Below are 23,680 nucleotides of genomic sequence, written 5' to 3' on the forward strand. Positions count from 1 at the left end.
AAAACTCATTCAGTCCAACCCCCTCAGCAGTCAGCAGGGGCATCCTCAACTAGATCAGGTTACCCAGAGCCCTGTTGAGCCTCACCTTGAATATCTTCAGGGATGGAGCCCCAACCACCTCCCTGGGCAACCTGTTCCAGGTTTTCTTTAATTCGCTCAGGTTTGTAGTATTCAAAAGAACATTCAACCTCTCCTGCATATGAAAACATCCAGTTTGAATTCAGCTTGTCCAGTGCAGTATCAGGATAGCTTAGTTTACTTTTTCACCTCATTCCTTTTGGGTAATGCTTTTGGAGTTCATGGATGTCGTTAAAAACACAAAACTCTCGAACCCTACAGAATTTTCTGTCTGAACTATAAACAAGGTTTTCAAGCTCAAGCACAATTGCTGTTGGCAAGTGCATGAAATGTGCAGTGGAACTCCAGAGTCATTTACAGCAGTTCTGCAAACTCAGGCAACTCCTACTGAAATATCTCTGACCAAGGGAAAAATGGCTTTCAGAGAACAGGTAGAATAGAAAGTACATCTTTCTTTGAAATCTTCCTGTCTTAGAAAATAGGTGAAGAAGACTGCTTAAGAAATACATTTGCTGACCCAAATGTGCCTGAATGACTTCTGACATGCTTAAGAAACCATGTTATTATGAGTTCAACAGTGAATATTTCAGTCTCCTGGTGTAGCAGATTCTTTCCTTTTAGGATTTGTCCACCATTCCTATTTCCTAATTTTATCTCACTTGCTCCAGAGCAAGTCCATCACTATTTGTGGCACACACGAACATCATCTTCCGTTTCTTCCTAATTAACTTGTACACATTTGGTAGCTGTTGTATCTCCACTTAAATGTTTTAATCCTGTCTATATACAAGCCCATTTCTGCCCTTTGTAGGTCATGTTCCATAGCACTAATCTTTCTTTTCATAGCTTGAGGTCTGTCAGTTTGTGGCACGTTCATGAAGTAAGGTGATCAAAACTGGACATGATATATGATGTCTTCTTTCAGAGGAGATATTTCCGAGGATGTGAGGGGTTGGAAGAGGCCTCTGGATGTCAAACCCCCCTGCCAGAGTGGGATCTAGCACAGGTCACCCAGGAATGCATCCAGACATGGCTTGAAAGTCTCCAGAGGAGACTCCACAACCTCTCTGGGGAGCCTGTTCCAGCTCCATGACCCTTACAGTAAAGAAATTCTTCCTCATGTTGAGGTGGAACTTCCTGTGCTGCAGTTTACATCCGTTGCCCCTTGTCCTATCACAGGGCACAAGTGAGAAGAAGCTGTCCCTTCCTTCTTGACACCTAGCCCTCAGATATTTATGTATATTTATTACCTTCCCTCTGTCTTCTCCAAAATAAAAAGCCCCAGGTCTCTCAGCCTTCCCTCATAAGGCATGTTTAATGTATTGCATGAGGTTTTGCTATTTATGAATGCTCTCTTCCTCTTCTTGCAAAGTCATCATAGTGACTTTATTATCCACTATAATCCCAAGATTTTTCTTTCTGCAGGACTGTTATTTAATTAGCTCTTATTCTGAATCACTGGAGCTGTTTATTCCTCTCTTTGTATGCAAAGATCAAGCTTATCTTTTTTTTCAGGATGATTTTTTTGACTTAGTCAGATCATTTTTTAGTTCTGTAACTCTCTATCAGTTGCTTCCACTTCATTACCATTTGTAAATTTAACAAGTGTATTTTATCTTCCTTATCTTTCTTTCTCAATGAAGAAAATGATTGAAGGGTACCAGATGCAGAGTAAAGCTTAATAAACCCTCTGAGTGCATTCTTCCATTTTTGCAGTAGTTAGTGGTAGTTACCATCCAAGTATGGCTTTATTGCTAACTGTTGTGAACATAATTCTAGGGTGCTTACCTAAAGGTGTATGTATCCTGCTTCCACATTTCAGAATTTGAGGCAGCAGATTCTGGAACTCTTGGGTCCAATCTCAATGAACCACGGTGTTCACTTCATGGCTGCCATCGCGTTTGTGTGGAATGAAAGGAGGCAAAATAAAAATACTTCTAGAACCAAGGTATGTTTACACTGCAGTGGTCACTTCAAACAGTGGGAAAAGCTTTAAGGGATGCTGAAGCAGTAAAGCAGCAGCAGATACTCCACTGAACAAAACACATTGTGTGAAATATGGAGAATATTTATATTACATTGTTAATTAGCAGCTCTGCTGTCAGGGAGCTACCAATTCATTTCAGAATGGAATAATGTTCCTGAATTCATCAGGAAAAGAATAAGTGCTTCCAAACCCCTAATGAACTGTTAGTTGCTAACATTTCAATCCCATGGAGTCAGGTGCCTTAATTTTGGTGTAGAAATTGTCTCTGGTGAGAATCTGTGACAAGTTTTTGATTCTTTTAGGTTATTCCTGCAGCAGGTGAAGAGCAACTTCTACTGGTCGAGCTGGTTCGCTCTATCAGTGTGATGAGAACAGAGACTGTTATACAAACAGTGAAGGAAGTTCTGAAGCAGCCTCCAGCCATAGCAAAGGACAAGGTATGAAGACTGTGGAGACAGAATTGATGCTTAGAACACTGATGATATGGCTACTTCATTCAGAAGGATGAGCACTACAGTGTGAAATTATTCACAGTGCCTAATAGATGGATGAACTTTTGGAGGGAAGTCTTACCTCCTCAAGTCATTAGCATCTGGGGACAGCAATGTGTCCTTGTGGCCAAGAGGACCAATGGCATCCTGGGGTGCCATCGACCAAGAGTGACCCGCCGGGCTCGGGCTTTACATTCACCATCAATCACGATGCGCCCAGCAGCCACTGTGACCCTTAAGTGCACCCCCGAAAGCGATTTCCCTCTCATATTCTCTCCACCCTTCTCCATCTTCATCAATCCTTCAATTCTCTCCATCTCTCCCCTTTATAAACTAAACTCTCCTATCTTCTTTCAAACACCTAACCCCAACACATCTTTTATTTATACCCTATTCTACTAAATATTATTATCCTATCACTCCCCTCCCTCTTACCCATACACTCCCTTCTCAACCCCCACCCCATCTCCCAAACAAACTATCTTTTCCTCTCATTCCCTTCATCCCTCTCTAAATATTTAACCCAAATTCTCAAAACCCCCCCCCATTCATATAAATATATTATCCCAATTATCACATAATTTTTTTTAATTTTCAATTTTCAAACAACTCACCACCAATTAAAACATTCCCCCCTCACCATAATAACCAAATACCCCCCATATAAAAAAATTTTCACTTTATAATATAATTTTCTCTTATACTCTAACTTCACCTTACTCAATCAAAATAATTAAAAATCCTATCTCCCTCCCTATCTTCCCTTTCTATTTATCCCCCACTCACACCACCATCACAATACACCATTCCAAATCCACACATTACCATTAAAACACCATCACTCATACCTAAAATAATCCCTATCTCCTCCTCCATACCCAAAATAACCCTCAAAAAAAACACAAAAACACTCCCCACAAATACCATTAATCATCAATCTAAAAACACATAAACCACTTACCTCCTCCAACCCAAACCAACATACCACCTCACCTCATTCCCATCCAAACACAAAAACACCACTTCATCTACCCACTCTATACATACCCACATCTACCTTAATTTACACTATACTTACACTCCCCCCCCTTTCAACCAAAATATTAACACTAAATACCAACAATCAACCCCAAACTTACACCATCTCCCTCCATCACACATCTAATCTCTCCTTCTAATCAATTCTATCACCCCTATATATTCCTCCTCAATCTATCTTATCAAATTCAAACTAATAATTACCTCCACATTCTACCATATACCCTTAATTCTCCCACCTTCTTCCCTTCATCATTCTCTTACTCTTCTTTCATCCCATCACTTTTTAATTCTCTCAATACATCTTCCTTCATCTTTCTATTTTTATAACTATTCTCCTCTTCCTTACTTTCTCACCACCCTCATACTACCATCCTTTTACATCTCCTTATCCTCTCTTATAAACCCCTTATCCTATCCTTCATCTTTCCCATTAAACCCCACTTTCCTCTCTCAATCTCAATTCATAACTTCCCCTTAACAACAATCTTTACTATTCCCATCCACTTAATCTTTCTTACTACTCTTCAATCATCCACACCCCTTATCTTAATCCTTTAATTTCCATAACACTAATCTTATCATCATCATCTCTTTTTTAATTCATTCATCAACTCTTCCAACCCCCTCCCAACAATCAACATATCAAACCAATATATAACCACAATACCAACCATTCATCCCCTATACATAAACTCTACCAAAATAATCACAAATAAAACCATCAATCATATCCACCACAACCATCCCCCACCCCTTTAATATATCCATAATCAACCCACAAATCCCCTTCCAATATCTCACTTCATTCCCACATCTCTCAATCATAAAACAATACCAACACAACAAACTTCAACTATCTAAATACTCATCATTTCTCCCATATAAATAACCCCTCAACCACCTTAATTACAACCCTCACTTCCCCAAACACAATTTACCTATAAACCACACATACAAACCCCACATCACCCAATACTTATATATCCCACCCATCTATAAACTATAAACCCCACAACAACACCAACAACATCTATTCTCTCACCATCATCTAAATATTTTATACACACAAACTAAAAACCCTTCAATTAATCCCACAACCAAAACCATAACATCACTCCACCCCACCCCTAACCAACATCTATCTATCAAACTACAAACCCACTAACTTAATCCAAAATTTAAACAACCACCCCACCAACCCAACATAAAATTTTCACATACTCAAATACTCCACTCTCTTCAAATAACTCATCCCTCAAAATATTCTATAACTCCCACCCCAATTCCACATCAAAAAACATAACCTAACCCTTTCCACAAAATTCCCCTCTCCCCCTCTTTTCAAACAACCATAAACACCCACAATCCTTTATTTATCCTTCCTCTTCATCCTTACAAACCAATTATACAATCACTTTCCTTTCCATTCCCCCCATTTTACCTTCTTAACCATCTCTACCCCCAAAACAATATCTTTATATTCTCCATTCACCTATCCCCTCTAATATTCAAAAATTCTTCCAAACCTCACCACACCTATCCAACATATATCATACTTATCACATCAAATCCTTTCTTAATTCACCTATCACAACTCTTACCAACCCCCCACAAACAATCAATACAATCCAAATTCCAAAAAAACACAACCCCATAACAACCCTACCAAAATATACACTACACTACCCCCCTAACAATACCCACAAACATCACATCACCACCCCACCCCTCCACATTCTCCATAAAAACCCACAATTACCTAACTCCTCATTCTCAAACCACCCCCCTACAATATCATACCCAAACAACCTCAAATAATCAAAAACCCCAAAATCCACCATACAATATCTCCTCCCCACCACACAACTAAAAAAATAAATTAATAATAAAAAAAAAAAACCTATAACAACCATCTAACCAACATCCCCCCCCCTCATTCTCCACCTCCTCACTTCTCAATCTTACCTCCCAACTATTACATAAATATATACCTAACCTTTTCCACTCACCAATTAACACCCCACCCTCCCCTAACTCTTATTCTATCCCTCTTTCATTTCCTACTAACCTTCACATTACCAATAACAATAAATAAAACATATAAACACAAACCTTCTATACCTCCTAAAACAAAACAACCACAATTTCATCCATATAACAACATTATATATTTTTTCTTCAAACAATTCAATTAATTCTTTCCAAACCACTCCCATTTTATAATCCTATATTAATTAATTTAACTTTTTATTATCCAAAATCATCACATTCCTCATCTTCATCTATTTTTTATCCTTAACATTCCTTAATTCTTAAAATCCATTACTTCTTATCCTCCATCTCACCAAATATCCACATAACAAACATTCATCCAAAATAACATACAATACCACTCCAAACAATCCCAACCACCCTCCATTCTCAAAACTAAAACAATTTTCTTTTAAACCCAAATAACATCCTAAATCCATTTCCACCATTCACCCCATTCCTAAATAACAAAATCCCACCATCCCCAACATCAATTCTTACCACTCCATCACTTACACACCAACCTTCTAATCCATCAATAACTATACAACCAACCAAACAAATACAACACATCACACATAACCCATAACCCCCTCAACAAAAATATCTAACAAACACATACCAACTTCCCTCATATCAAATCTCTAAAAACAACTATACCCCTCAAAAATTTCCCCCCCAACTTCCCCCATAAAAACCCTCAAATAATTTTAAAAAAAAAAAAACCATAATAAATTAAAAAAAAAAAATCTAACCCCCCTCAATATTCATACAATTTCAATATTAACAAAATTCCCTTCACATTATTCTCCACACTTAACCTAAACTCAACATTAATACATTCCCAACTCCATCATAATCTTATAAATAAAACACATTAAAAAAAAAAAAACACCCCAACAACACTCCTCTATCCTCCCTTTTCTTAACAATACAATCCACCAACCCCCATAAATAAATAATTAAACTACAAACCCCTATACAATTCCCTACATATTTCTTTATTATTATCACCATTATAACACCCAATAAATCTATTATAATTTTCACATTAAATTCTATCCAACACTCTCAATTAATTTCAATCTTACTTTAAAAAACCCATCAAATATCACAACCTCCACACATACAAACCCTCATAAAACCTACCACCATTCACCTCATACAATTCAAACAAAAAAAAAAAAAAAAAAAAAACCCCAAAAAAAAAAAAAAAAACCACCCCCCCCCCCCCCCAAAAAATATAAAATATAAAATAAAAACATATTATATATATATATACTACAAATATATTATATATAACCCCCCCCCCCCCCCCCCCCCCAACACCCAAGCCATCATTATAACTTCTTTAGATATAGTTGTACCAGCTGGAACTTCAAACATAACTCCATCTGTTTATAGTGTCCATGCATTGACCTTACTTTCTGAGGTAAGTATCTCCTCAGATGTAATAAATACTGTCTTACAGAAAGTGTTTAAATTGTGAAAAGCTTTGTACTGGAAGGCTGGGGAAAGAGATCTAATGAGGAACACTGGGTCCTTTCATTTAACAATATATATTGTTACTGACCCAGTTATAAAGATGAGGTATAAAGTATGGCCTTTGAGATGTGCAATATAGGAAACTTGTTTGGTGATAAACTTTGTGTGTTGTTTACTGCTGATAATCACAGTTAATCTTTGAATTTTATTTGGTTTTGTGAATAGCTTATTCTGTAGAATACTTTGTCCAGGAGCTTATGGTTGTGTGGTTTTACCTTTGCTTATATCTTTATACTCTGGATTTTGTGTAGCCCATTTGATGACTGCCGTCATAAACTTGAACGTTCAGTAAAGCACGTTGTGGAAAAAAAAAACACTTAATAGATAAAAAGCAATTTAAGAGTGCAGGATAAACTATCTTACTCTCCTTCTACAGGTTTTGGCTCACCTCTTGGACATGGTTTTCTACAGTGATGAAAAAGAGAGGGTTATTCCTTTGCTTGTAAATATCATGCACTACGTTGTTCCCTACCTCCGTAATCACAGGTATCTTTACAGCTTATTGAACTGATGTAGATCTCTACAGCCAGTTGAAATTTGGTGGCTGACACTTAAGTTGAAATAGGCATGCTAAGGATTAGATGTCTATCAAACTCTCTATAAAGCAGCAATTCAAAATCGTTTTGTGTTGGCTCTATTTGTTGTTTAGTGCTCACAATGCATCCAGCTATCGAGCCTGTGTCCAGCTGTTAAGCAGTCTGAGTGGGTATCAGTATACAAGGAGAGCATGGAAGAAGGAAGCATTTGACCTCTTTATGGATTCCAGTTTCTTCCAGATGGATGCTTCCTGTGTTAACCAGTAAGACCTATTTCTTTTTTTTCCCCCTGCTTATATTGATGGCTGTTCCAAACCTTATGTATACCACTGCACAAGAGTATGTATAATGTGGACCAGAATTTCCAAAGAGGTCTTTGTTGAGAGAAATAAAGGCCTGTTCTCTGGTTTAGATTACCATGTGAGATGTGAAACTTGCTTACCTAAGGTGCATTGCTGTGCACAAGTCTTGGTTTTTTTTTTTTTCCTGTTTCAAGGTTTTCTTTCTTTTATTTTTTTTTTTCAAAGAGGAAAATGTGGTTAACATTTTGTAAAATCATAGAATAATTTGGGTTGGAGCACCATTTAGTAATTCCAACCTCCTACCATGGGCAGGGACACCTCCCACTAGACCAGACTGCTCAAAGCCCGGTGCAGCCTGCCCTTGAACACTTCTAAGGATGAAGCATCCACAGCTTCTCTGGGCAGCCTGTTTCAGTGTCTCACCACCCTCACAGTAAAGCATCTTTTCCTTTATATCTTACCTAAGTTTACACTCAGTTTAAAACTCATCCTATCACTACATGTCCTTGTGAACAGTCACTCCCCAGCTTTCCAGTGGGCTCTCTGTACGTACTGGAGGGATGCTATAAGGTCTTCTCAGAGCCTTCTCTTCTCCAGGCTGAACACAGAATCATAGAATCACATGGGTTGGAAGTGACCTCTAAAGGTCATCTAGTCCAACCTCCCTGCAGTGAGCAGGGACATCCTCAACTAGATTAGGTCTCCCAGAGCCTTGTCGAGTCTCACCTTGAATATCTCTAGGGATGGGGCCTCAACCAGCTCTCTGGGGAATCTGTTCCAGTGCTCAACCACCCTCTTTGTAGAGAACTTCTTCCTAACATCCAATCTAAATCTACTCTTCTCCAACTTAAACCCATAGCCCCTCATCCTATCACTGCAGACCCCAAGTCTCTCAGTCTTTCTTAACAGGGAAGCTTTTGCAGTCCCCTGATCCTCTTTGTGGCCTTTCTCTGCACCTGCTCCAGCAGATTCATGTTTGTCTTACATGCTGGGGGGGGCCAGAGCTGGACACAGTACTTCAGGTGGGAGTCTTACTAGAGCAGCAGAATCACTTCCATCAGCCTGCTGGCCACACTTCATGTGATGCAGCTTCCTCTACAGGGCTGCTCTCCATCCACCAACTGCCCAACCTGTGCCCATGTTTGAGATTGTTCCCACTCAGGTGCAGGGCCTTGCACTTGGTCCCGTGGAACATACTGAGATTCACAGTGGCCCACCTCTCTAGTCTGTCAAGGTCCATCCCTATGGCATCCTTTATTTTCTTTGAGAAGGGTGTTTGTGAAATACAGTTTCAGATCAAATTGCACCAAGTAAAACCAGAGAGCTTGAATTGAAAACTTTAGCCTGAATTAAAAACCTCTGTAAATATTCCTATAAATTCCTACTTCTGTGTTGCTTTTCTGATTTGTGAACAATCTTCCTCTTTTAGTTGGAGAGCTATTATGGATAACTTGATGACACATGACAAAACCACATTCAGAGATTTGATGAGTAAGTATTTAATGACCTAATAGTGGGGTTTCACCAAGGAAAATATTAAGAAGGGGGAAAATAGATGTCTTGGAAGAAAACCTTAGTTCAGCATTTATTCCAATCTGTTTGCTTTTCAGTTTTTCTTCAATTACTTGTTTGTGGAGATACATAAATAAGATAACTTGAAGTCAGAGAATTGGAAACTATCCTGGCACACAGTAAAATTTGCCTGGATGGCAAAATTCCTTAAGCAGAGCAGGTGGGGGTGGGTTTTGTTGGGTTTTGGTTTGGGGTTTTTTGTGGTTTTGGTGGGTTTTTACTTTGAGGTTTTTTGTTCATTTTGGTGGTTTTTTTGGGTTGGTTTTGGAGGTTTTGTTTGGGTTTGGTGTTTTTTGGTGTTTGTTTTGGGGGCAGGGGTTTGGGTTTTTTGTTTGGCTGAGGGTTTTTTTTGTGTTGGTTGGGTTTTTTTAAGATCTGATATTAGCTCTGCTTGAGGAAAATCTCTTTTTGCACATTCCAAACTTCAGGAAATCTGTACCTACAAGCTATGTTCTAAAAAAATAATGGCTGAACTCTCTCTGAAAAGCCCCCAAGCCCATGCATACTATGTATATGTAGAAGTTTTCTTGCAATATGTATTTTTAAAACCCCTTGGTTAAAAATGCACATTGCAGAACATGCATCAACACCTGCCTTTGAAGTAATAAGGCAAGGAACAATGGGTTCAAACTTGAACATAGAAGATTTCACCTCAGCATGAGGTGAAACTTCTCTACAGTGAGAGTGGCAGAGCCCTGGAACAGGCTGCCCAGAGAGGTTGTGGAGTCTCCTTCTCTGGAGACTTTCCAACCCCACCTGGATGCATTCCTGTGTGGACTACCCTAAATGCTCCTGCTCTGGCAGGGGGGTTGGACCTGATGATCTCTTGAGGTCCCTTCCAGCCTTTGATATACTGTGATACATTAATGCAGCGAAAGCAGGAGTTATTTGTGCCCTAAAGTGAACCAGAAGGGAAATGTTGAAGCTTGTCTGTGCACTGTGTATTTTCTCTTTCAGCTCGAGTGGCTGTGGCTCAGAGCAGTTCCCTCAATCTGTTTGCTAATCGAGATGTGGAGCTGGAGCAGCGTGCCATGCTCCTCAAGAGGCTGGCTTTTGCAATTTTTAGTAGTGAGATAGACCAATACCAGAAATACCTTCCAGACATACAAGGTCAGTAAAAATGTGACACTTAGTGAAATTCACAACTCTGGTGTTGGAACAACAATGTGCTCTTGTGGCCAGGAGAGCCAATGGGATCCTGGGATGTATCAAGAAAGGTGTCCAGCAGGGCTAGGGAAGTTCTACCTCTCTACTCTGCCCTGCTGAGACCACAGCTGCAATCCTGTGTCCAGTTTTGGGCTCCCCAGTTCAAGAGAGACAGAGACCTGCTGGAGAGAGTCCAAGAGAGAGCCACGAGGATGCTTAGGGGACTTGAGCATCTCCCCTGTGAAGAGAGACTGAGAGCCCTGGAGCTGTTTAGTCTGGAGAAGAGAAGACTGAGAGGGGATCTGATCAATGTCTATCAATATGTGAGGGGTGGGTGTCAAGTGGAGGGGGCCAAGCTCTTTTGGGTGGTTCACAGTGATAGGATAAGGAACAATGGCTTCAAACTTGAACACAGAATATTTCAGCTCAACATGAGGAGAAACTTCTCTGGAGTGAGGGTGACAGAGCCCTGGAACAGGCTGCCCAGAGAGGTTGTGGAGTCTCCTTCTCTGGAGACTTTCCAACCCCACCTGGATGCATTCCTGTGCAGACTTATCCTAAGTGATCCTACCCTGGCAGAGGGGTTGGACCTGGTGATCTCTTGAGGTCCCTTCCAACCTCTGATATACTGTGAGACTGTGTGATTCTGTGATGTTAGTTGAGGAAGTAAATTTTCCCCCTGGAATATTGACATGTGGCATCATTTCTATGTCTGGATGCAAAGTTTCTACAGATTTTGATTAGAATGTTTTCAGCCTTAAACGGTTACAAACTAGACAGACTTTGTGATTTCCATTTGACTTCTATCCAAATAAGTTCACTGATCTGTCATTTTATACCTGATCAATGTCCTTGGGTACCTGCAGTGTGCTTTTTGCCATGAACATTCTGAGTATAAATGTCTTCCATCTAGGGGTAAATAGAGAGGCTGGCCTCAAAGAAGTTTTGCATTCTTGACTTCTCTTTTTCTTTCCTGCTATTCTCTTTATCTGTCCTATTTATCACTGAAGAATGTCTTCTCCAGTGACCTTTTACATTTAAGTGGTTGGGAATGGCAACTGCTTAGTTTTATTCTAAGATAAACAAAGAGTTACATGAATAGTTTCTTAGATGTATTGTCTCTTAGTTCCACCAAGGTGGACACTTTGGTCTCTTCCTCCATATGAAAAGACAACTCCATCATCTTTCTTGTTTCATTTGTTCCAGGATTTATTTATTGACTCTTTTTTTTTTTTTTTTTCCCCCAGTCACCTTAGTACCTGGGTTTACTATGTTCAAGATGGTTTTACTGGTCTGAATGGTGAAGTGCATGTGTTGGTTTGGCTTGGAAGGTTTCTGTGTTGAATGCTGAGTGGTGGCTGTGGTTAAATAAGAGCATATAATTCCTGAGTAATAGCCCATGTGCTATGATGATGCAGCCTTTTAAGAATATATCCTTGTGGTTCAGGCTGTTATGGTATTGTTTGGAATCTGTCAACTCCTCCTCTTGTAAGGAGTGAAACATGGCATAAGATGAGCAAAACTCTCAGATGTGTTCCTGCATTTGTGTGGAGAACTTTAATGCAAATAGGCAACTGCACTGTTTTGAGGTTTCTCACTTTTGTTGGTTGCTGAAGCAGTAACGTGGTGAATACTGTAAAAAAAAAATAAAAATGAGAGTGAATAAGGGAAGGAGGAAATGCAAGTTGGAATTACTCTGAACTGAGGAAATCTTCTTGGATTTTTGTTTCAGAAAGGCTGGTAGAAAGTCTCCGTTTGCCACAGGTGCCCACCCTTCATTCCCAAGTGTTCCTGTTTTTCAGAGTATTGCTTTTAAGAATGTCTCCACAGCACCTTACCTCACTCTGGCCAACCATGATCACTGAACTGGTGAGTTGCAGTTAGCATTCATGATTTGGAAGAGGAGTACAAATTTGAGATACAAATTCATTCCTTCTTCACCATTGTTAACAAAACCTCTTCTAGATACTGTGCATGGGAATGTACAACAGATACAAGCTGAAAGCTGGCTGATCTTGATAGTCCTGATGTCTGGTTTTTCCAACCAAATGTGCTAGCTGCTTGCTTACACTGTTTAAGCTGGTCAGATGTCTCCTGTCCTCGTTGTTCCCTGCTGACTCCCCCTTCAATTTATGCCTCTGTGTGTGTATGTACCCTCGCCACCATTCCCACTCTTGCTCTGCTCAGTGTTGCCTGCTTCTTACTTTGCTGGTCATTCAGCCTTCTTCCTCCAGCTATGAGGGTGAGAAGCCACATAAAGGAGTCAGAATCCATACTGTATTTGCAGTTGATGCTCATTCAGCTCACCTTGTGGCTGAACCTATGTAACTAGATATATACAAGACTCCACTGAGCTTTCTTCTTTCTCTTTTGTTTTCTTTTTATTCTTCTTTCTTTTTCTCTTGTTTCACTCTGCATCACAAGACAGGATAAACATTTTTGCAGAGCTATTACCTGTGGAGTCTACAATGCTGACTGTTTGACAGGTTCCTTTGGCTTTCAGCTTTGGCAGTGGGAGTGGGTGGTGTGTCCTGTGGTTTGTTTAACCTGTTAGCTGAGGAGTTCCCAAGGGACTGACTAACAGATAGCATATCAGAATCACAGCTGTGTTTTAATGTTTTGGTATCTGTAGGCACCTAACCTGGCCACAAATGTAAGCAATAAAAGGAGAAAAGCTGTATAAAATACCTTAAACATCAAATGCAAAACTAGAAATGGGAAGATTCAGACTGGATGTTAGTAAGAAGTTCTTCCCCATGAGGGTGGTGAGACACTGGAACAGGTTGCCCAGGGAGGTGGTGGAAGCCTCATCCCTGGAAGTTTTTAAGGCAAGGCTGGATGTGGCTCTGAGCAACCTGATCTAGTGTGAGGTGTCCCTGCCCTGGATGATCCTTGAGGTCCCTTCCAAACCTAACAATTCTATGATTATATAAATGCATTGTCATAGCAATGGATGCATTTAATGTTGAGGCTGTCAATAACAAAAATAGGAAGCCCATTCTACTTGGTGTGGCCCTCTGATTCCACTGGCGTCCCCTGGCCTGTACACAAGTTACCACAGTCCTGTGCACTGAAAGGAGTTCCAGAACTGTGTTGCTTCTGGGATTTAGCACCTGAGCTTGACTGCTGCATTATGTGATTCTTATTTCCTGTAGGTCATCCTCTCTAAGTAGTGCAGGGGACCAGTTTCTGAGAACTTTCCTGGCTATATCACAGCCAGTTGCTTATGACCCTTGTGCTATCAGGCTATATATGAGAGAGAGAAAGAGCTTTATGGTACCAGTTGTCATCCAGGAATGGAAATAAAGCTCCAAAGAGTTCTTCTAAGGCTTGTTACTTCCCTACAGCATTTTCTTGAGTCACAGTCCATAAAAAGTGGTATTAAAATGTGGCATTTGATCTTCAGGTACAAGTGTTTTTACTGATGGAACAGGAGCTCACTGCTGATGAAGACATTTCCAGGTAAACCTAAGTACTTCACACTTATTTTAACTTGATAACAATCTTTTGGCATGCTGATAGGCATTTGAGTCATTGTTTAAAATAATTTTTCTTGTAAAGAATGATCAAGCTCAAATGAGAAGGACAAGTAAAGGGTAGTTCAGTCAGACTGCAGTACTAGGGACATACTGTTCAAGGCAAAAGAAAAACAAATCCCACTGTCAGATTGCTCATGAACCACTAAGTAAATTGCAGAAGACAAGTGTGCTAGTTCTTGCAGTGGTTTCCTGGCTAAAATGACACTGCTTCTGCAATTAAAATATATGTGGCATGACTTCATAGCTGTTCTGTATCATACACTTATTTACACTAATATTGATGCAGGGTCTTTTTTTGCCCTAAATAAAAATAATGGTTTCTTCTAGCATTAGAAAGTCATAAAGATGAAGGAGATAATTCTTCTTGTTTTATTGTCCCTTTCTGTCCCATCTACCTTCTGCACAGTATGATCCAGTTTCAGCCAATGCTGGCAGTGGAGGCAGATTTCTCAAGAGAACAGGAGATACTTGCCCAAGTCTTGTCCTTCAGCTTTTTTCCCCCTAGATTATCTTTGTTCTTTTGAAGAATTTTTCTTTTAAATAAACTAAAATGGGCATGCCTGGCAATTTCAAACTGATGAGAATGAGATACAGCATGACTTGCTTGTTTATATGACTTTGTCATATATATCAAGATGCAAAATCCACCCGCAGTGCAGACTTGCAATGTTCTGGTTTGATTTACGAGTTCAGGATGAAGTTGGTAATTAGATGTTTGTTTGTAAGGGCAAGTCAAGGAGGTGATCTTTCCATAGTGGTACAAGGTTGTTGTGACTCACCTGCCTGCTATAATTTATTTTAGAACTTCTGGCCCATCTGTTGCTGGTCTGGAGACAACCTACACAGGCGGCAATGGTTTCTCCACGTCCTACAACAGCCAGAGGTGGTTGAACCTGTACTTGTCTGCTTGCAAATTTCTGGACTTGGCCCTAGCTTTGCCATCTGAAAACTTGCCTCAGTTTCAGATGTGAGTAGAAGATGACACTCTCATTGAAGTTTTTGAATGCTTGTCCATGTCTCTTGATAAAATCCTTGTGTATAAAACTCTCTGTTTCCCTGTTCCCCTGCCTTTTCTAGCCCTCACCCAAGGCTTCTAATTCAGAGTGGCCCCAAGTATAACCGAGACGATGCACCAAATGAGTTCAGGCTGGTTTGATTTAGCCTACAGCAAGAGATTTCCCACACTTGTGAGCTGATCAATAATAGTGATTTATTGAAGTACTTTAAAGTATTCAGTTGCAGTAAGGTCTGAGATCTCAAAATACACCCACACGTCTGTGACTAATGCATGAGATCAGACAGCTCTGCGTGGTCTCAGCATGACTCAGGTTGCTCCTGCGTGATCTGTCTAGAAGATGTTGCATCAAAACTGCTTCTGAAGGGAACCCCCTAGGTTTTTCTTGGTCAGTAGTGTCCATATGAGAGAATTTTAGAGGTTGGAAGGGACCTCAAGAGATCATCGAGTCCAACTCCCCTCCCAAAGCAGGATCACCTATTACAGTCTGCACAGGAATACATCCAGGTGGGGTTGGAAAGTCTCCAGAGAAGGAGACTCCACAGCCTCGCTGGGCAGCCTGTTCCAGTCCTCTGTCACCCTCACTGGAAAGAAGTTTCTCCTCATGTTGAGGTGAAATCTTCTGTGTTCAAGTTTGCATCCTTTGTTCCTTATTACTGTGCACCACTGAAAAGAGCCTGGCCCCCTCCACTTGACACACCCCTAAGATATTGATAGACATTGGTCAGATCCCCACTCAGTCTTCTCAATATTAAATGGCCCCAGGTTTCTCAGTCTCTCTTCACAGGGGAGATGCTCAATCATCCTTGCTGGATTCTCTCCAGCAGGTCCCTGTCTCTCTTGAACTGGGGAGCCCAAAACTGGATACAGTGCTTCTGCCTGGAGAGCTTGTGGAGTCTTCTTTAGAGACAATCAAGAACATTCTGAACGCATACCTGGGTGATGTGCCCTAGGTGGCCTTGCTTTTTCAGGGGGGGTTGGACTCAATCTCCAGAGGTCCCTTTCAATCCCTACCATCCTATGAATCAATGATTCATAATTCCTGTTCATAATTCTCCAATCTGTCCTTATTCCCATTATCAGGCAACATAGTTTTCTTTAGTTCCATTACTGTGCATTTCTGGAAAGATAGTAGTCGTGCTGAATCACATGAGGTGCTCTCATGAAGGCTTGGATTGAAGTTTTGAGGACAGAAACTACAGAAACTTTGATATCCTCTATAGTTTATGATGCAAGTAGTCATTCCTTGCAGCACAGCAAGGTTAGGTGTATGGAGTGGTCCACTTGATCACATTGGTCTATGAGTAGGTTAAATAAATGAGGCTTTGTTATCAATATGGTTATCAATATTGATGACATTTTGTGTGTTACAGTAAAAGCTGCAAATGGGCAGCAAAAAGTTTTAAGTGACTTGCATGGTGTTTAATTCCAGATTGCTTTCAGTTCTGTGGCACACAGTGAAGATACGGATCCTCCTGATTCTCTGCCTTATCTTGCTCTTGGCATCCTTATAATTTGTCCATGTTACCACCTGCTTGTCAGAATGTCCCTTTCCTATTTTTCCTGTCAAAGACTGATGTTTTTTGTAGGAGTTGGTTTGCACACCAGTGTGCACTTGGCAGCCCAAAAAGCCAATTGTATCCTGGGCTGCATCAGGAGAAGTGTGGCCAGCAGGCTGAGAGAGGTAATTCTCCCCCTCTGCTCCACTCTGGTGAGACCCCACCTGCAGTACTGTGTCCAGTTCTGGAGCTCCTGTTACAAGAAAGATCTGGATTTGCTGGAACATGTCCAGAGAAGGGCCACCAGGATGATCAGAGGGCTGGAGCTTCTCTGCTATGGAGACAGACTGAGAGAGTTGAGGCTGTTCTGTCGAAGAAGAAAAGGCTCTGAGGAGACCTTATTGTGGCTTTCCAGTATCTGAAGGGGGCCTACAGGAAAGCTGGGGAGGGACTTTTTAGGGTGTTGGGTAATGATAGGACTAGGGGGTATGGATCCAAGCTAGAGGAGGGGAGATTTAGGTCAGGTGTTAGGAAGAAGTTCTTCCCCATGAGGGTGGTGAGACACTGGAACAGGTTGCCCAGGGAGGTGGTGGAAGCCTCATCCATGCATGTTTTTAAGGTCAGGCTGCATGTGGCTCTGGGCCAGTGTAGTGTGAGGTGTCCCTGCCCATGGCAAGGGGGTTGGAACTTGATGATCCTTGAGGTCTCTTCCAACCCTAACAATTCTATGATTTCCCCACTCCCACTTTTTCTTTGATCCTGAAATAAATTTCCTCACCCACTGATGTACAGATGTGGCAGAAAAGCCTGAATGTTCCTTAAGGCTAATGTCTGCTTGTCTTCTCTCACCACAGGTATCGTTGGGCTTTTATTCCAGAGGCATCAGATGATTCAGGCTTGGAAGTCCGAAGGCAGGGGACACACCAGAGGGAATTCAAACCATACGTGGTGCGGCTAGCAAAGCTGCTGAGGAAAAAAGCCAAGGTACCTCACTGCCTTCCAGCTTTGCTTTGCATTGGAAGCTTTTCATGTACAGAACAGCATTGTTCAGTTGTGAATACTTGTATGTTTGGTTGTGGGTTGTTTTTTTTAACAATGAGGAATGGCAAGGAGTTGATCTGGGGTTTGTTTTTTAACAAGGAGAGGAGTTTATCTGGAGTGGGAGTTTCTCACTGGAGTAATGACAGGTCTGCATCAGGCACAAATCACAGGTAGGAAAATAATGCAAAAAACCACCTCAAACTGTAAACAAAATATCCCCAAACTAACCAAAACCAACAACAACAAAAACCCAAACAACCAAAAGAAAAAAAAAAAAACCAAACCACAAACCCCCCAAAACAAAACCAAACAAGCAAAAAACTAAAACAAACAAAACAGGAAAAAAAAGGAGAAAAAACAGGGGGAAAAAAAACCAACCCAACCAATCAAAACAAAAGGCAAATAAAACCTGACACAACAAACAGCAAAACAATAATCCCCCCCCAAAACATTAAATTAAAAAAAGGCAAAACCCCAAACCAAACAAATAAACCAAAAACCACCAGAAGCAAAAACCAACCAAACCAAAAGGTCAACCAAAAAAAATCCAACCCAAACACACAGCAGAATCAGCCAAGCAAAGCCAAAGCAACAACGAAACAAAGCCACTTAAAAAAAAAAAAATAACAAAAGCCAACATCCAACCCCAGCTATGGTCAGTGATTTTGGAGTTTCCAATTAACAGTATTCTTTGTATCATTTGAGTGAAAAGTAAAATGTGTTTCAGTGTCTAATACATTTTAACATACAATCACTTTTAGATAGCCAGCTACATGTAGATTCTAACTGACAGCCTTTTGAAGTACAAAAGCATTTGTTGTTAATAATGATCACATTTCACTGTTTAGAAAACTCTTACATCCCTAAAACCAACAGAACCAGGAGTTTTGAGACTCTGCAGAGCCAGGGAGGGTTTGGTTTCTTCCCTGAAGCAGTTCAGAAGGCAAAGAGCAGTAAAAACAGTTCTGTTTTGTAGAGTGGGAGGAGACATTTGGAGCTATGCTGCTTCTTGAGGTATATTAAAACCCTGGTTTGGGTGGGGTGGCCTGATCTGTTGATGAAGCTGATGGAAGCTGACCAAGCCCTGTCCCAGGGAGCTGCCCTCTGCTGCTGCAAAGTGAGGAATTTGCTGTTAAGTACTTTGCTGCTCTTGCTGTGTGGTCAGAACCACTCCAGGCAGGCGCTTCACTGGGAAAGGTTGCTGGGGTGGGCCAGGAAAACAGGAAGGAAGCTGGAAAGCATGTGGGGGAGAGCTTTGCAGTTTCCTTCTTGATTTTCCCTCCAAATAGATGGCATTGTCAGGGCTGTGACATTAGCAGCTTGCTATAGGGGGTAAAACAAGTACGTGAAGCACATCTGCAGTCTTCATTTTATTGGTTTTTGCACCATGAAGATGAGGCTAAATTTCTCTTCTTGCACACATACAGGAACAATCAGTTTTAACTGACTGCTAGTCAGGCATAGCCTCTGATGTTCAGTGCACTGTACCTGATAGAGAGTTGTCACACTCCAGATAATCTCTCTGCATGAATTATAAAGTACATACAATGGACAAAATAAACCTGCTGGTAAGTACTGCACATTGAGGCAGAGGCCCCGAGTCAGGACTTCCCCACAGGACACTTCAAGAAGACAGAAAACTCGCTGGAATTTCTGGAACCCCCTAGTCATGGCAGCAGATGCACCCTGTGAGCTATAGCTAGGGGTATGGTGATGAATATTGACTTCCAGGTCACTGCTTCTTAGTGCAGAAGAGAGTAGTGTTGCATACAGCTGCAGGTTTCTCTTACAAAATAACTGGTTCTGAGCAAAAGATCCAGTGGATCTTAGTTTTCCTTCAGGGCACTCTAACTAATGCTCAGATTCATGTAGTAAGGTGTTGCTCAGGCTCTGTCTGAAGGAAGCATGCTTAAGAAAGCTCCTTTGGCACTCCTGGCCATAAACAGGACAAGCTGGCAGTGCTGCTGTTGTCTGATGGTGTCTTGGCCATGTGAGCTCCAGAGTCTGACCTTTCTGGGCTCTTTGGGGCAGGTGATTTTTCTAGCTGAAGCACAGCACCCAACCAAGCAACTGCACACAGCCTTCATGGCAAAGTATGAGTCTGATATATGAAATGCAGTCTGAAAGTTCTCCTCTTTCCTTCCACAGGACAAACAGGAGGACTTTAAGACGGTGGTTTTGGAGGGAATGGAGATGGCCAAGCATCAGGTGAGGGTGGCCTTTGATGCTTGAGTTGTGAAACAAGCTCACCATAATACCATCACCTCAAGGCCTTGGGCAGCATTTAGCTTTCAGAGAGATCAGTCTTGTTAGAGGAGAAAATGGAGATATTTTTCTGAAGTAAAACAATCACAAGGACCCTTATTTATAAAAATAACTATAAAGATAACTTTAAAAATTATCTTTAAGTTGTTTTCTTCCATAGAGGAAATAGATTACCAGAAAGTAATGTTAGTTTTAAGAAGAAGATCACCAATGAGTATAAAATGAATAATTCTTGCTGCATGGCATGTTTGAAGCAGCTGTTGTTTGAAGTGTCTGAGGAATTAGTGGTGTTTGCTTAGCAGATACTGTTGTGAGGCAATGGCTTGGACAGGTTGTATTTCATTGCTCAAAGAATTGGGATTTGGCTGGCTGCTGTGTGATGCTGACCCTTGCTGCATGGTGGAGATGGTCCCTGCTCACCACTGGGTCATACTAAACACTGCAGACAATCTGTACTGAGAAGCCTCTCTTCTGTGAATCCAGTGTGATGTTTTCATGAAGAAGCTTTAAAATCTAGTATCTTCATAAAAACAGGAGGCATCAACAACTCTTTTTCTGTACTGGAATTCAGTCTTCCCTTTGTTCTAGTTTTTTTATGAGCTTAGCTTTTCTTGAGGCTTGGAGAGCAAGGATAGCAATCTCCGGTAGCTGGGAGTCAAGCTACCAGGTTAAAACACTAAGTACAGTCATATTTCATTTTAAACTAATTGTATTTTTCTGACATGGATGTTGTTTAGGCTCCTGATTGCCAGAGACAGTTCCTTCATTTAAAGATCAAGAACTGTATTTGCTAAAGTATCATCTCTTGAAGGAAAGCTGTTTGCTCCAAGGCTGTGCAGTCAGTAATCCTCTCCTTATGTTCTGCTGCCACTGCTGCCCTCTTCCCTCACTTCCCTTTCCTTGCAAAGCTCTTCAGGAGCTGGGAGCTCTTGAACCCCTGCCTCAGCAGAGGTATTGCCAGGACACCAGGATGGAGACGCTGGTCAGAAGTGGTTCAGGAGGTTGCTGTCCTGAATGTGGCCTTTGTGCTGCTTTTCTCCTTCCTCACAGAACAAAACCCAACATGGCTGGAACTCTGCTTCATGGTAGAAGCTTTGTCAGTAAGAGTCCAAACAAGGTGTTTCTGTGGTGACAGTACCTTGTTGTCTAGATTTGAACACAGGTTTTGACTCAAAGAGAAAGGAAATGAGTGCAGAGTGCCATGTCAGCAGCTGGGTGCTTGGCTATTTTAGTATGCAGCCCGGAACAGGGATACAGCAGTGCTGGCACTGCCTGTCAGCAGCTGGTGTGTGACTACTGCCTTCACTGGTGGGGTTCCTGAAACTCTCCCTTGAAATTCCCCCCATGAAACGGAAGGTGTAACCAAAGTCTTCTGATAACACACAATGAGTAACTGAGCCTTTCTCCTCTGATGACAACCTCAGGTGTTTGCTCAGAGCCTCCATGTTGTCTCATTTCTGATACTGAAAAACAGCACAGCTTTCGCTCTGCTTGAAAGCTAAACTCTACCTTCCAAATGAAAATGCTTCTTTTCTAACTTCCTGTGAGGTTTGCTGTCACTAAAGCTGGCAGTAGGATGAAGTGTGAGCATGCTCTGGAAAGAACACACCTTTTCCTAGGCAGATGGAGTACTACCTCTTACCAGCCTGGGCTGTCTGTGATAGCCAGTGGGCCTGCACCAAGGGCACCTCTGCAGGGCAGCAGGGTGGTGGGTGCCAGGGTACTTCTTGGGCATTGGTCTTTTATTTTCACCTGTGCTTTGCTTGGTTTGTTCTGTATTATTTCCTCTCTCTCTCTGTTTACAGAAAAACCCAGAGGAGGACAGCTCAGGGAAAACACTAAGTTGGGAACCAGGTCACTTGCTTTTAACCATCTACACTGTTCGCAGCATCGAGCAGCTTTTGCCTTTCTTCAACGTCCTCAGTCAAGTTTTTAACAGCAAAGTGACCAGCAGATGCGTTGGACACTCAGGGAGCCCTGTCCTTTACCCCAACTGTTTTCCAAGTAAGGACATAAAAATGGAGAACCTCAAGACCTTCTCCAGCAAAGCAAGACAAAAGATAGAAGAAATGGTTGAGAAGGATTTTCTGGAAGGCATCATAAAAACATAAACCAAACCGGTACGGCTCAGCTTCTGTGTAGTGTAACTATTGAAATGAAACACTGTACCTTTCCCAGCTGTATAGTAATTCTTTTCTTACTTTGTATGTAATGAAAACACTTCATGTTGTATTTAAGTTAAATACTTGTAAATAAGAGAGCAGAGTTCTGGATGTGGCCTGAATCAAGTTTAAATATTGGTGGCTCATATTGATTATGGTGCCTACTCTTTACATGTTTTGTTGTCTTGAGTTCTGTCTTCAAAAACAAAAAAAAAATCCTTAAAAAAAAAATACAAGGTGCACATTTTTTCAGTTTGTTGCCAGTTTATTTTTGGGTTGCTGCTTTGGCGGGGGGGTGGTTGGTTGGTTGGTTTTTAATTATTTTTTTTTAATCCATTGTGAAAGTTGTCAAAACAGGATTACAATGAAAAATGCATTTATCAGAGGTAGATACTCTGAACTGAAGTAGGCAGAGGAGATACTCGTGTGTTTTAAACATTGCAGCCTCCTGGCCCCACCTCTTTGTGCTGCTAGGAGCAGTAAGAGCCACAGAAGACAAACTTATCTCTGTCCCTTCCCTCTTGTCTCAGCGGGAGGAGGAGGTCCCAGAGTTGGTATTTCCTTGTTAGCTTGTCCTGTCTTTTGCCTGAGGAGGGGAGGGAGTTGCAAGAGAGATCCCAAAGTCCAAGTCCTTTTCAGCTTGAGTTGTCCTGTCCTGTGATGGTTCCAGTGTGTGGTGGCTTCAGTGGAGGAGTTCTTCTTTCATACACCTCTTAAAAGTGATGACAGATACTATCACTGCAAATTGCTTTGATTTCCTACGCACCTCAATGCAAGAGAGATGGGAGGTGCTGGACTGAGTGCAGAAGAGGGCAACAAAGCTGGGGAAGGGCCTGGAAAATGTGTCTTATGAATAGTGACTGAAGGAGCTGGGGCTGTTTGGAGACCACATTGCTCTCTACAACTACCTGAAAGGACATTGGAAAGAGGCTGGTGCTGGTCTCTGCTCACAAGTAATTAGTGATAGAACAAGAGGGAGTGGCCTCAAGCTACAACTGGGAAGGTTTAGAATGGACATTAAGAAAAAAATTTTCACAGCAATAGTGGTCAGGCACTGGAATGTGCTGCCCAGGGAGGTGGTTGAGTCCCCAAGCCTGGATGTGTTTAAAGGTGGTTTGGATGTGGTGCTTGGGAATATGGCTTAGGGGTGACCCTTGTAGAGTAGGGTTCTGGGTTGCACCTGGTGGTCCTTTCCAACCTGAATGTTTCTGATGTTCTGTGAAGTGAGTCATCCTGAAGTCAAAACTTGGCAGCAGCAAGAGCATCTCCATGAGAGGTAAGTTGCTAACAGAGGTAAAGAGTAAGCAGAATAATATTCCACTTGGTTCTGTTTAATGTTTCCTACTCAGTGTCCACAGAGCAAGTGGTGCAGAAGGTAGTAGTAAAAAACTAAGTGTAGTTATGAACTGTAATTGCAGTTGTGAAGTTTG

At 41.4% G+C, this 23,680-nt stretch overlaps 1 protein-coding gene across 1 annotated transcript in view; it reads left to right on the forward strand.

The window, feature by feature from the left end:
• The window catches only part of DOP1A (DOP1 leucine zipper like protein A), a 62,393-nt gene extending 40,172 nt beyond the window's left edge, over positions 1–22,221 (forward strand). The window contains exons 22-35 of the mRNA XM_054393203.1: positions 1,901–2,026; positions 2,368–2,502; positions 2,691–2,784; positions 6,984–7,060; positions 7,550–7,659; positions 7,823–7,972; positions 9,441–9,502; positions 10,541–10,693; positions 12,462–12,598; positions 14,136–14,191; positions 15,071–15,235; positions 17,637–17,766; positions 19,972–20,031; positions 21,894–22,221. Coding sequence (XP_054249178.1) covers positions 1,901–2,026; positions 2,368–2,502; positions 2,691–2,784; positions 6,984–7,060; positions 7,550–7,659; positions 7,823–7,972; positions 9,441–9,502; positions 10,541–10,693; positions 12,462–12,598; positions 14,136–14,191; positions 15,071–15,235; positions 17,637–17,766; positions 19,972–20,031; positions 21,894–22,199 — 1,761 coding nt within the window. The 3' untranslated portion in view covers positions 22,200–22,221. The remainder of the gene's footprint in view (positions 1–1,900; positions 2,027–2,367; positions 2,503–2,690; positions 2,785–6,983; positions 7,061–7,549; positions 7,660–7,822; positions 7,973–9,440; positions 9,503–10,540; positions 10,694–12,461; positions 12,599–14,135; positions 14,192–15,070; positions 15,236–17,636; positions 17,767–19,971; positions 20,032–21,893) is intronic.
• Positions 22,222–23,680: the final 1,459 nt, after the last annotated feature.

Source organism: Indicator indicator, chromosome 2 (assembly GCF_027791375.1).
Source record: "Indicator indicator isolate 239-I01 chromosome 2, UM_Iind_1.1, whole genome shotgun sequence".
Classification (NCBI taxonomy): domain Eukaryota; kingdom Metazoa; phylum Chordata; class Aves; order Piciformes; family Indicatoridae; genus Indicator; species Indicator indicator.